Source organism: Scyliorhinus torazame, chromosome 14 (assembly GCF_047496885.1).
Source record: "Scyliorhinus torazame isolate Kashiwa2021f chromosome 14, sScyTor2.1, whole genome shotgun sequence".
NCBI classification, from domain to species: Eukaryota; Metazoa; Chordata; class Chondrichthyes; order Carcharhiniformes; family Scyliorhinidae; genus Scyliorhinus; species Scyliorhinus torazame.
Window position 1 is genome coordinate 36,534,425 of NC_092720.1, and position 12,700 is coordinate 36,547,124.

A 12,700-nucleotide genomic window follows, 5' to 3' on the forward strand; every position below is an offset into this window, starting at 1 on the left:
CGAGTGGCGAGTACGTGCCTGGCGAAGAGTGTGTTCGCTTTCTGCGCGTAGTTCTCTTTGAGGAGCGCCATGGCTTCCGCATAAGTCGGGACGTCCTGGATCAGCGGGAACACGCTCGAGCTTAACCTGGAATACAGAACCTGTATCTTCTGAGCCTCCGTCGGTGGGGTGGTCGCTGAGTTAATGTAGACCTCGAAGCAAGCTAGCCAGTGATTAAAGTCTTTTCTGGCGTCGGTCGATTGCGGATCCAGCTGCAGGCGATCTGCTTTGATACGGATGTCCATCCTGTCGCAAATCTGACTGCAATAAATTGATGCACAATCAATTGCACAAAGACTAAGGTTGGGTACAACTGAGGCTTTATTGCAGTCAGGTGCGTGGCCTCCTGCTGCAGCTGGCGAAATGGGAGCTGAATAGAGGTCACGCATATTTATACTCCTCCTACTGGGCGGAGCCAGCTGGCAGGGGCTACCGGCGAACCTGTAGTACAGGTCCTACCTTACATCCCCTAATACAGGTGTACAGTGGTTCACCACACCCAGCCCCACTGCTTTCTGGGGAAGATAATGCGACAAACTACGACCCTTTGAGAGAACAATAATTCTCCTAATCTCTGCCTTAAAAGGTAGGACTCTTATTCTTAAACCTTCTCTCCTAGTTCTCCCTCCCTCAAGTGGAAGCATCTTCCTGGTATCTAACCTATGAAATCCTCGCAGAGTCTAATATGTTTCAATAAGATGACCTCTTATTCTTCAAAACTCCAATGGGCACAAAGCCCATCCTTCCTCCAAAAGGGAAACTCAGCAATGGCAAATGACAACATGGAAGTACTTCATTAGCTGTAAACCACTTTGAAACATCCCGAGATCATTACAAAAACAGCCTTTTTTCTCTTTCAAAAGGGTAGTAAATTCTTCTCTTCTGTCGCCTTTGCAAGATGCAACCACCCCATTTCTACTAGGCAGAGGGCCTCAAAGTGTGCCACATTGCATTGTATTCCCCAAACACAAGTGCAAAGATGTCCAGGTTTGGGGGATTGGCCGTGCTAAAATGCCCCTTAGGGTCGGAAGATGTGCAGATTAGGTGGGGTTACGGGGATAGGGTGAGGGGATAGGTAAGGTGCTCTTTTGGAGGGTGCAGACTCGATGGGCCAAATGGCCTCCTTCTGCTCTGTAGGGATTCTATGATAGCACCCTTCAGAAGACCATCCAAATATGTGCAATGTTGTCCTTCATGAGTTACCTGATCAGACTCCACTTGGGGAGATGTTTATAAAATTTTCTTGTTGTTTACATCACAATCTCTTATGACAAAATAACACTCTTAAAGCAACCCTGTTTTGTGTAATAAGTCTCACAGATCTTTTCTGAATAAATGCATTTCCCAGATCATTTGTATAAGCACAGCATTGATAATGATTGAATGATCCCCCATGGAGTTCCTCAATCAATAGGTCAGTTGATACCAGCTGCCATTTGATTAGTAATTACTCAGCTAATTAGTAATATTGATCCATAAGTATGATTTTAAATGTACTCAATTGTCTCTCAGAGTGACAGCAGCAAGAACATTTTCCCCCCCTCACCTCGCATATAGACCCGAATTTTACAGTGGAGTGCACCGCTCGCCGGAACTCCCAATTGTCGCGAGAGATTGGGCGCCATTTTTAATGGTGTCCTGATCTCCGAGGCCCCCAAAAGAATCCCCGACCTCCCCCCAGACCGAACGCAATATGGGAACCAGGAAGTGAGGTTGGAGCGGCATGAACCGCTCCAGTGCCGTGCTGGCCCCCTGCGGGGGACAGAATCGCTAGTGCCCGCGCCCGTTTCGCGCCGTCGTGAAACGCGACGGTGTTCATGACGGCGCGGACACTCTGTCCCGCGATCGGAGAATCGCGCCCGCTTTTCCCATTTTAACAATAATCTCATTAGCAGCTGCAACATCTTTCTAAATGAAAATATGAATGAGATAACAAATCTTATTTCCAGTTAACTGATCAGAAAAGGCAGAAAAAGCTTCCCATAACTGTGCTGGCGGCCCACGTTCTGCTTGTGAATGTAATGGAAATGCAGCCCGAATGCTGACTCTACCTGTAAAAGCACGGAGTGTGATTCGATGACTGTATATAAAACAGCACTCGCCGTCCAAATATTTTCCAGAACTTACTGACTACATAATGGATCCGTACAAAACAGAACATACAAAAACACAAGAAATAAGAGGCCCATCAAGCATGCTCCACATTCAATACCATCATGTCTGATCTTGGGCCTCTCGCCTATTCCCTCAAGTCCCTGAGAGACCCCAGCCTTATATGCATTCAATGATGGAGCATCCACAACACTCTGGGGTAGAGAATTCCAAAGATTCACAACCCTTTGAATGAAGTAAATCCCCCTCATCGCAGTTCTAAATGATTAGCCGTTTATCCTGAGGCAGTGTCCCTGGGTGGGATTCTCTGTCCCGCCAACCCCGTTTTCCGGCACAAAAGCTTTATTGGCCGAAATCGAAGACAGTGATCAGAGCCCTGTCGAACTATTGGGTCCAAGGTTAAGGACCGCCCCAAAGAGCGCAAAATCCCAGAGGGATAAAAGAGGACACAGCCATGTGTTCTGTCTCTTTTGGATCTGGCCTGTGCCAGCCTCCTTTGAAACCGGCCTGTGCCAGCCAACTGTAGCAAGAACAGCCAGCCAAGTTCAAGACCAACGATTGCTACCTGATGGATGAGCCCAGCAGAGACAGAGCCACTTTCTTCGAACCAGCCAAGTGAAATCCAGATAAAGGTCTTATCCATTTGCACAGTGCCGGTTGCCCTGAAGTTAAGTATAGGTTATTGTAGCTGGTCGGTGTAGTTTAACTCATAGTTGATATTGTGTTTGCATGTTGAAGTAACCATTGTGTATGTAAATAAACCATCCTTTGAACTAACTAACTGGTTGTGTGGTCATTTGATTGATATAAGAGAAGGCTTGTGGTTCACCAAGATAAATAGAAATACCCACAGTATTGGCGACGCTGTTGGGATATAACATCATATCATAAAGAGCAACACCCCTCCCATTCCAAGTTCCTTGCAGCCACAAGGAGATGTTCTTGACCCTGGCACCCGGCAGGCAACACAACCTTCAGAGCTTCCGGTCGTGGCTGCAGGGCTCAGTGTCCATTCCCCTGACTACATTGCCTCCTAACACTACCACATCCCTTTCACTCCCACCACTAGAATGGCAGACTGTACCATGACAAAGTCAGTCTGCTCAGTAACCCTGCAGTCCTTCACCTCACCCACACACATAATAAGCACCTCGTACTGTTGTCTGAGGTTGGGACTCCTCCATCACTACACACTGATCCTCTTACTGACTCTCAGTCATACCTTCTTGCCCCGACCGTTAATTAACCAATTCTAAAGTTCTGCCTAACCTAATAGGTGTGACTGCCTCCCGGAACAAAGCATCTAGGTAACTCTTCCCCCTCCCTGTTGCCTTGTAATGTCTGCAGCTCAGACTCCAAACTCAGCATCCTAATTAGTCAATCAGTTATTCATTTGCACAGCTAAAATAGGAGAAGTTTACACTCTCCTAGCTTGGAGACAGAGAAAGAAGTCTCACTAGCCACTGGAGGCTGAAGGAACATAGAAAAAGCGGCATCTCTTTCCACATCGGCATCAGATTCCCACATAAACTAAATTCCTGACATCTCATTCAGCCTACATCTCACGCTGGCATCACTTATTTCCTGTGCATTCCCTTACTCCAAAACAACATAAAACTGAGGGGTTGAATGTGGTTTCGGCTAGTAACACACAAAAACAGGTTCCTGGCAAATGTTTGATCTCCATTTGGAAAAGAAAATTGGGTTTATTGTAAAAATGTCTGCTACCTTATCTTGAACCCCTTTTGTGTCATTTTAGGAGACCAATTTAACCATCAGTGAGCACAAATACTAATAGGGCCTGATTTTGACCCATTCAAAACCTATTCACTTACATAAGGCCTGTTTCTCTGTACATCCTGAGGGTTAGCGATACGATTCTTAACCTTGATGCCTTGCCTTTTGGTGCAAAGAAGGAGTGAGTTCCATGATACTGACACCCCTCTCCCGAGAGAAACATTTGCCTCCAACCACGTCATCAGCATAATTACAAAATAGGACCAAAGGAGTGCCGAGGTTTTACAGCTGCCTAGCTCAACCAGTATTAGCATCTGGCAACAGTTTAGTACTGTCCTTTTCTTCTCCTGCTGACTATGGAATTCAGAGTCTTTGTCTTAATTGCTTTATCTACCTCTGTGTTGATGAAGTGAACAGGAGATAGTTAACATCTTGACATTGTTTAAGTGAATAAATTAATTGCTCAAACTAACAATTGATAAAGCACCACCTCTGATTACCTATAACTTGTTGCAAAGATGAACCCATTGTGCTATCACATGTGGGAGATATTTTCATCAGCTCCTCATATGGAAGCATCCTCTATCCAGCCACATACTGATTGCCTGGACAGTCCAGCGTCAAGCGGATAATTACAGCTCTCGTATTCGGACCGAAAATGTCATCTCTCTCCCATGAGCTGTTCATGGAACTTTTGAAGAAGTGATAAGTCGGTCATTCTCCTCCCCCAAGTTCGAATTTGTAAATGGTGCTGCGCCCAACCTGTGGAGAATTGTGCTGGGCACTAACACAGTGTCAGGCCTTGGATGTGTGTGACTCTCAATATTATTACTGCATGGAAGATCAATTAATTCATGCTTTCCATAAGCTGGTTTTCACTGAGAAAGAAATAACTGAAGGATAAGAAGAAACACTGGTCATAGTGGTATTGTCAGTGAATTAGTAACCTAGAGACCCAGGGTAATGCCTGGGGACCCGGGTTCAAATCCCACCGCAGTAGATGTTGAAACTTGAATTCAATAGAAATCTGGAATTAAAACTCTACTGATGACATGAGTGAATTTTTAAAAATTAAGATCCCAAGAAAAGTTTGGCAATTTTCTGGACTAGGTTTTCATTAGTTTTTGTAGAAGGCAAAATGTGCTCGCTAACTCAGTATCATAACTGTCAGTTTTCTTTCCATCCACTTTGTGCATCTAGAATTATATATAAATGAAATGTATTTTTGTTATTAATATAGTTTTACGAAAATACAGCCCGTAACAATGATGGCTGAATAATTATGTCAGAAAATATCTTCCAATGGAGTTCCATGTCCACATTTTGATCATATGATTTTGTCATAACATCTGCGTGTCACCTTCAGGGAGAAAATATTCCAGTGCTTACAAGAGATGTGGTCCATGTACAATTCACCTAACAGAGTAATAACTTGTGGATCAAATATATGGACAGAGCAAGAAGATGCTTATTCTTCAGGCCAATAAAGTCTGGCCGAGACCTTTATGATGGGAACTTGTGAGACATTAGAGTTCTCTATTCCAGAGGGTTGCGTGTTCTCTGTCATTGAGTATTCAAGGTTGGGATAGACAGATTTTGACCTCTTGGGAAAACAAGGAGTGGATGGGAAAGGAGTTGAGGCAGGAGATCAGCAATGAGCATATTGACTGGCGGGGCAAGCTCGAGATCTCCACGGTCCACTCCTGCTTCCATTTGTCCTGTTCTTATGCTCTCAAGTGCAGGCTTGAGTATCCCTCTCAAAGAATGTGCAGCATTAACTTCCTCACAAGGCTATTGTGGTCTTGTCACTACACAGTAATGTTGTCACATGACTCTCAGTAGGAGATAATAAAATAATTATTTTGCAATTCTAATGCAGGGACTATTAGAGAATGAAGAGCCCTCTTTACATGAATATTAATCATGCGTATCAATTAACATTTACCAGTCTTTGAAATGGTGTGCTGTCGTACGCTGTTTAACATTTCCTCTACGAAGTTCAAACTGAGGAAATACGAGGGCCTGAAAATTACACCAGTGACCTTTCCTCTGTGTTCATTTTCAGCCATCAAAAGTTTTAGTTCCTTTCATTGTGAGGTATAAAAATCAATCATGTTTTTTTGCTTTTATAAATTGGTAACATTAAAGCGATGCATCCTTTACAGAGCTTGCTAATGCTCAAAGACTGCCTCACAAGATTTTTATCCTCATATTCCGTTTGATCGTGCTTCGTTTGATGTGCTGCTCTTTAATTCATCGTGGGTCTTTTTTTATTCAAAATTACCACGTGACCAGTTGCTTACTCTGTGCAACCTTTTCACAAGAAACATTAAAACACTACCTCAATGTTAACCCTCTTCAAATGGCACTGAGGAAGCGAACAAAATACATCCAGGAGGACAACCTGAGGCTTACATGATTTTGAAGTGGTGCAGGAAAATGCTGAATGCTTCATTCAATGGAACAACAGAGTACCTCAATTGTCCTTCATGGGTTGTGTTGCTACCTGAGGGAATTTGTTTAATGTTTACACTGCTCTTCAGCGGAGCCATGCTGGATACCATTTTCTGGACTTCAGCTCTTCGGAAGGAACCGAGGCACCTGTTACTTGCCAGCCTGCTTATAAGTGATCTGGTCTATTTAAGCCTGCTGATGGCCACAACAGTGATGTGGGCAGCTGTCATCAACATGCCCATACTGCTGTGCCTCATCAATTACATGCTGGTCTTCTCCAGCTTCATTAGTGGTTTCTTTACTGTTACTGCAATGGCTGTGGACAAGTACATTGCAATCTGCTGGCCTCTGCACTATCGTTCCATCTGCACATCTGGCAAAACTCAGAAGATCATCATCCTCATATGGGGCTTAGCAATGCTGTACCCGTCGGTGTGTCTACTGATGCTCCTAGTGGCTGGCTCGCCCACACTGGTCATGGGATCCTTTCGCTGTGTCTTTCCTCCAGTTGAAGAAGGGATTCTAGAAACCTCCTTTGCTTTATTTCAAATCCAGCAAGCTGTACTCGGTCTCACCTTCCTGGTGAGCGGAGTGACAATAGTATTCTCTTACTGCATGATATACAAAGAAGCCCGTCAGACTTCGCCGAAGGTGCGTGCACGCAGAACTGTGCTCCTTCATGGCCTTCAGCTTTTCCTTTATTTCATACCCGTAGCAAACTACATTGTCTACTCCAACTTGGTCAAAAATAGGGCCATCAAAGTGGAAGTCATCACCCAGCTCCATTTGATCAACATCTCTCTTTTCTCTATCTTGCCTCGATGCCTGTGCCCCGTGGTGTTTGGGTTTAGAGCTAAAGAGCTCTACCATCATGTGAAGAGGCGGCTCGGTAGCCCAAATCAGGTAGCACCTCAAGCAGACTCAACAGAATTTAAAACATATCCAAATTAAAATCCCCAAACTGAGTCAAAATGTGCAGCCAGCACAAGAACTATTTTAATCCATTATATTGCAATTAGAATTTTTTTTCGGAGAGTCAATTCATGTATCCCAGAGCATACCGAGAAGTATTTTAATAATCTGGACTGTATTTGTAGAAATGTGAATTGTTATAGATGGGTTTTTGATTGGATGAAATTTTTACAAGCCTTGTAAATCTTTTGTATGGACGAAGATTCGCACAGCACTAAAATGTTTTCAGTTAGAGGTCTTTGAAATGGTCAATGTTCTTTGCAAAGATGAGCTGTGAAAACCCATAGAAACTTGAAGGTATCCTTAAACAAGAGAAACAGTGGTACAGCTTTTTTACTTCAATAATGTTTATCTAGTTGATGTGTAAGTGGAATATGTGTTTAAACCTTATTAAATTTAACGCATGATCATCTTTCCGGAAATCATATTGATCTGATTGGTTGCTTTGGAATGACATTTTATCTTCAAGCGCGGGAGTTTACATTTTCACACAATTATTTTTCCCTCAGATAGACAAATCACCATGAATGAAGCTGACTCCTTCAAAACATTGCTGACAGGGTCTGATCATCATGCAAATATTTTGAAATTCAGGGGCGTCATTCTCCAACCCCCCGCCGGGTCGGAGAATGGCCGTTGGCCGCCGTGAATCCCGCCCCCGCCCCCGCCGAAGTCTCCGAAGGGAGAAAAGTCGGCGGGGCGTTAATGGCGCCGCTGCCGCGGAGAATGTCACGGGTCTGCGCAAGGCAGCCGATTTTCGGCCTGCCGATATTCTCCCTTCCGGATGGGCCGAAGTCCCGTCGACGTGATGACCGTTCACGTCGACGTGAATCAAACCTCCTTTTCATCGGCGTGACCCGGTGCTCCAGGCTCACGCCGACCAGCGAGGAGGTGAGTGACGGCCTGGGGGGTTGGCTCTGGGCAGGAAATGGCGTGGCCGCAGACTGATTGCGTGAGGAGAGGTGTGTCTTGGCTTGTGTGTGTGTGTGTGTGCGGCGGGGGGGGGTGGTTAGAGTAGGTTGGGCTCGGGGGGAGTGCCGGGAGGGGTCCGTGCTGGGGTGGAGGTTGGGGGGGGGTCCGTGCCGGGGTGGAGGTTGGGGGTTGGGGGTGGGTCCGTGCTGGGGTGGAGGTTGGGGAGGGGGTCCGTGCTGGGGTGGAGGTTGGGGGGCTCCGTGCCGGGGTGGAGGTTGGGGGTTGGGGGGGGGGTCCGTGCTGGGGTGGAGGTTGGGGGTTGGGGAGGGGGTCTGTGCCGGGGTGGAGGTTGGGGGGGGGTCCGTGCTGGGGTGGAGGTTGGGGGTTGGGGGGGGTCCGTGCTGGGGTGGAGGTTGGGGAGGGTGTCCGTGCTGGGGTGGAGCTTGGGGGTTGGGGAGGGGGTCCGTGCCGGGGTGGAGGTTGGGGGGGGGTCCGTGCTGGGGTGGAGGTTGGGGGTTGGGGGGGGTCCGTGCTGGGGTGGAGGTTGGGGAGGGGTCCGTGCCGGGGTGGAGGTTGGGGAGGGGGTCCGTGCTGGGGTGGAGGTTGGGGGGGGTCCGTGCCGGGATGGAGGTTGGGGGTTGGGGGGGGGGGTCCGTGCTGGGATGGAGGTTGGGGGTTGGGGAGGGGGTCCATGTCGGGGTGGAGGTTGGGGGTTGGGGGGGGTCCGTGCCGGGGTGGAGGTTGGGGAGGCGGTCCGTGCTGGGGTGGAGGTTGGGGGGGGGGTCCGTGCCGGGGTGGAGGTTGGGGGTTGGGAGGGGGGGTCCGTCCTGGGGTGGAGGTTGGGGGTTGGGGAGGGGGTCCGTGCCGGGGTGGAGGTTGGGGGGGGGGTCCGTGCTGGGGTGGAGGTTGGGGGTTGGGGGGGGTCCGTGCTGGGGTGGAGGTTGGGGAGGGGGTCCGTGCTGGGGTGGAGGTTGGGGGTTGGGGAGGGGGTCCGTGCCGGGGTGGTGGTTGGGGGGGGGGTCCGTGCTGGGGTGGAGGTTGGGGGTTGGGGGGGGTCCGTGCTGGGGTGGAGGTTGGGGAGGGGGTCCGTGCCGGGGTGGAGGTTGGGGGGGGGGGTCCGTGCCGGGGTGGAGGTTGGGGGTTGGGGGGGGTCCGTGCTGGGGTGGAGGTCCAACAGTTGGACCCATGCGGTCCATGCCACCTGGCTGGGGGGAGGAGGGGATATGGGCAATGATGACATGTCGGCGTTCCCCTCCCCCCCACCAGGCCGTCATGTTTTCAGACCATCCAGCGATGTTGGCCGCCGTGGTGGCAGCCGCTCATGTCTATGTTGCCCTGGATGAGGAGGAGGAGGAGGAGGAGGAGCGTGCCAGAGAGGCGGCGCAGGCTGCCGCAGAGGGGCAGGCGGCAGCCGCCCAGGCTGGAGGGACACCTGACCGACAGGACGAGGAGGGGGAGGAGGACGTCGCGGCCCCACGGCAACGGAGGCACCCGAGGGCGCCCCGTGTGTACCGGCCCCGGCAGTCATACCAGGACCTCACGGACCGGGAATGCAGGAGGAGACTCCGGATGAGCCGGGAAATCGTGGCACACATCTGCTACCTGCTGGCACACCTGTCACCGCGTGGCACTGGCGGGGGACACCCTCTCCCCGTGTCCGTCAAGGTTACGGTGGCCCTGAACTTTTATGCAACGGGGTCATTCCAGGCACCGAGTGGGGACCTGTCCGGCATATCGCAGACATCGGTGCATCGGTGCATCCGGGCAGTGACAGATGCCCTTTATGCCATGGCGCACCGCTACATCCGCTTCCCCGTGGACCGGGCCAGCCAAGATGCCCGGGCCGTGGGCTTCTCTGCCGTTGCCGGGTTCCCCATGGTCCAGGGCGCGATCGATGGGATGCACGTCGCCGTGCGGCCACCTGCAGAGAACAGGGCCGTGTTCACTAATAGGAAGGGGACCTATTCAATGAACGTACAGGTGGTCTGCGACCACCGCATGATGATCCTGCACGTCTGCGCCCGTCACCCAGGCAGTGTACACGACTCATTCGTGTTGTCGCGGTCATCCATCCCCGGCATGTACGAGGGACGCCATCCCCGGCTGAGGGGCTGGTTGCTGGGCGACAGGGGCTACCCATTACGATCGTGGCTGATGACGCCTATACGGAGGCCACGCAATGAGGCGGAGAACCGCTACAATGATGCCCATGTAGCGACAAGGGGAGTGATCGAGAGGTGCTTTGGCGTGCTGAAGATGCGTTTCAGGTGCCTGGACCTCTCTGGGGGCGCCCTCCAGTATCGGTCAGATAGGGTCGGCCGCATCATTGTGGTGTGCTGCGTCCTGCACAACATAGCCCAGCAGAGGGGCGATGTGCCGCAGGCAGAGGAGGGCGGAGTGTAGGAGCAGCAGGAAGAGGCCCAGTCCTCCCAGATGAGGGGGATGGGGGCAATGGTCAGGGCAGACGGGGTAGACACAGGCGGGTGGCTGTCCACCGTTACCGGCTGGCCCAGCGGGCACGGGACAGACTGATAGACGCCCGCTTCACTGACTAGATGGGCGTGGGAATCGGGTAGTATGGCCACAGACTGCACACCATGACAACAGCCGACCACCCACACCCCCCACCCATCCACCCACCCAGCACCCTCACCCCCCTCCCCAACCCCACACACCCCACCCGCATGCACACCACCCCCCCCCCCAATTGCCGATCCACCGGCGGCACAACGGGCCGGGCTCACCCAGTTGCAGGTGGACGCGTGTCTATCGCAGGCCATGGAGGATGATGACAACCCGCCTCCGATGAGCTCCTGGCTCTACATCGTTGGACTATGTCTGACCCATGGCCACAGTACCACCATCCACCCGGACCATCCCTGCATGCGGCTGTGACACTGCAGCGCACGGTCCCGTCCTCTGCCCGGGGGATGTTGATGGCGGCCCAGGGGGAAGGGGGCAGACTCACCTGGGGCTGAGGTAAGACCACCCGTCACACACACACTTGCGCTCAACGTACATGACACACCCGCACACTTTGGACAGAGCACAAAGGCAGCTTCGGTAGGTGTAACATTGACTTTAATAACCAAAGGAGTTCATGCACGTGCCCTAGCCCCTAAAACTCATCTGTGCCCTGCACCCGTGCCAACTTACTCAGTGTCTAATTGTTTGGCCTTACGGGCCCTTTGACTACGTCTACGTGGTTCCCCAGACGGTACAGCAGAACTGGAGGTGGACTCCTGTGATTCCTGCCCTCTGACACTGGATCCCTTTGGCGGCCGTTTCCTGGGGCGTCCTGGCCTAGATGGGCCAGGCTGCGGCCCGGGCGACTGGGATGGCGAGCTGCCAGCCTGTCCTGCCCGTTGCCCACCCGATGCACCTGGGACGGAAGGGGGGGAATCCGAGGTGTCGCGATGTACCGGGACCTCCCCTACAGAGGGAGCCGGGACGGACCACACCACCTCCTCCTCCCTCGGGGTGCCCGATGGCCCCCAGGCCTCTACATGGGTGGGGGATGCGAACGGACTGGCCATCCGACGCGCCCCCGACATCTGGCGCTACCAGTCCTGGAGGCCCGTGCTGGTATCGACAGGGGTCTGCAGGTTTGCAGCCATGGAGCCCAGGGGGTTGTCGAACCCTGTCTGTGACAGTGCGACGCCGGCTCGCACATGGCCACTGGCGCCGATGCCCTCAGCGATGGCCTGCTGAGACTGGGCCATGGCCTGCAGAGACTGGGCCATGGCCTGCAGAGACTGGGCTATGGCCTGCTGTGACTGGGCCATGGCCTGCTGAGACTGGGCTATGGCGTTGAGCGCCTCTGCCATCTGGCGCTGGCACTGGCTCATGGCCTCCTGTGAGAGGGCAGCCATATCCTGGGCCACAGGCGCCGCCTGCACGGAAGGCCCCAGGCCTCGCAAACCGTTCCCCATGTCTGACACCGTCGCACCCATTGCCTCCACCGCGGACGCCACCCATGCGGTGTCAGCCTGGGTGGCACGCATGACCGGGACCACTCCCAGCTCCTGGACGCGGGTGGACTCCTCCACCTGCGACCGCAGCCGCCGCAAGCCACCCGTCACCCTATTCGCTCGTCTCCGTGTCGGTGGTTGCATCGGATCTATGTGTGGGTGTGGTAACTGCAGGAACCCGGGATCCATCTGGGCGGCAGATGTTCGCTTGGCCTGGGCTGCCCTCCGACCGCCCGGTCCCTCTGCTGCTCCTACCTCCACCTGCTGTACCGGGACGGCTGTGTTGTGCGCACCAGTGAGTGTACCAGACGCCTCATCACTAAAGTGCCCAACCGTGGTGAGTGTTTCTGCGATGGTGGAGGGTGTTGGTGACAGCAGTGGCGTTGTGTCGTGCTCTTCGTCCCACTCTGAGTCCATGGCACTTTGGGGTGGGGGTTAGTCTCCACCCATCCACTCTGAGTCACTGTCCGGTATTTCGTCTTCCCGGGTAGGGGTGTCCTGGG

The 12,700-nt window shown here is 52.2% G+C and overlaps 2 protein-coding genes across 4 annotated transcripts in view; one reads left to right on the forward strand and one right to left on the reverse strand.

Moving 5' to 3' along the window:
* dner (delta/notch-like EGF repeat containing) overlaps nt 1-12,700 on the reverse strand; it is a 384,518-nt gene that overhangs the window by 261,462 nt on the left and 110,356 nt on the right. The gene's annotated exons all lie outside the window — the stretch shown is intronic.
* LOC140389452 (probable G-protein coupled receptor 148) lies at nt 6,352-7,558 on the forward strand. Its single transcript, XM_072473587.1, has one exon. It carries the CDS (start codon nt 6,412-6,414, stop codon nt 7,291-7,293), a length of 882 nt encoding a protein of 293 aa, XP_072329688.1. The 5' UTR covers nt 6,352-6,411; the 3' UTR covers nt 7,294-7,558.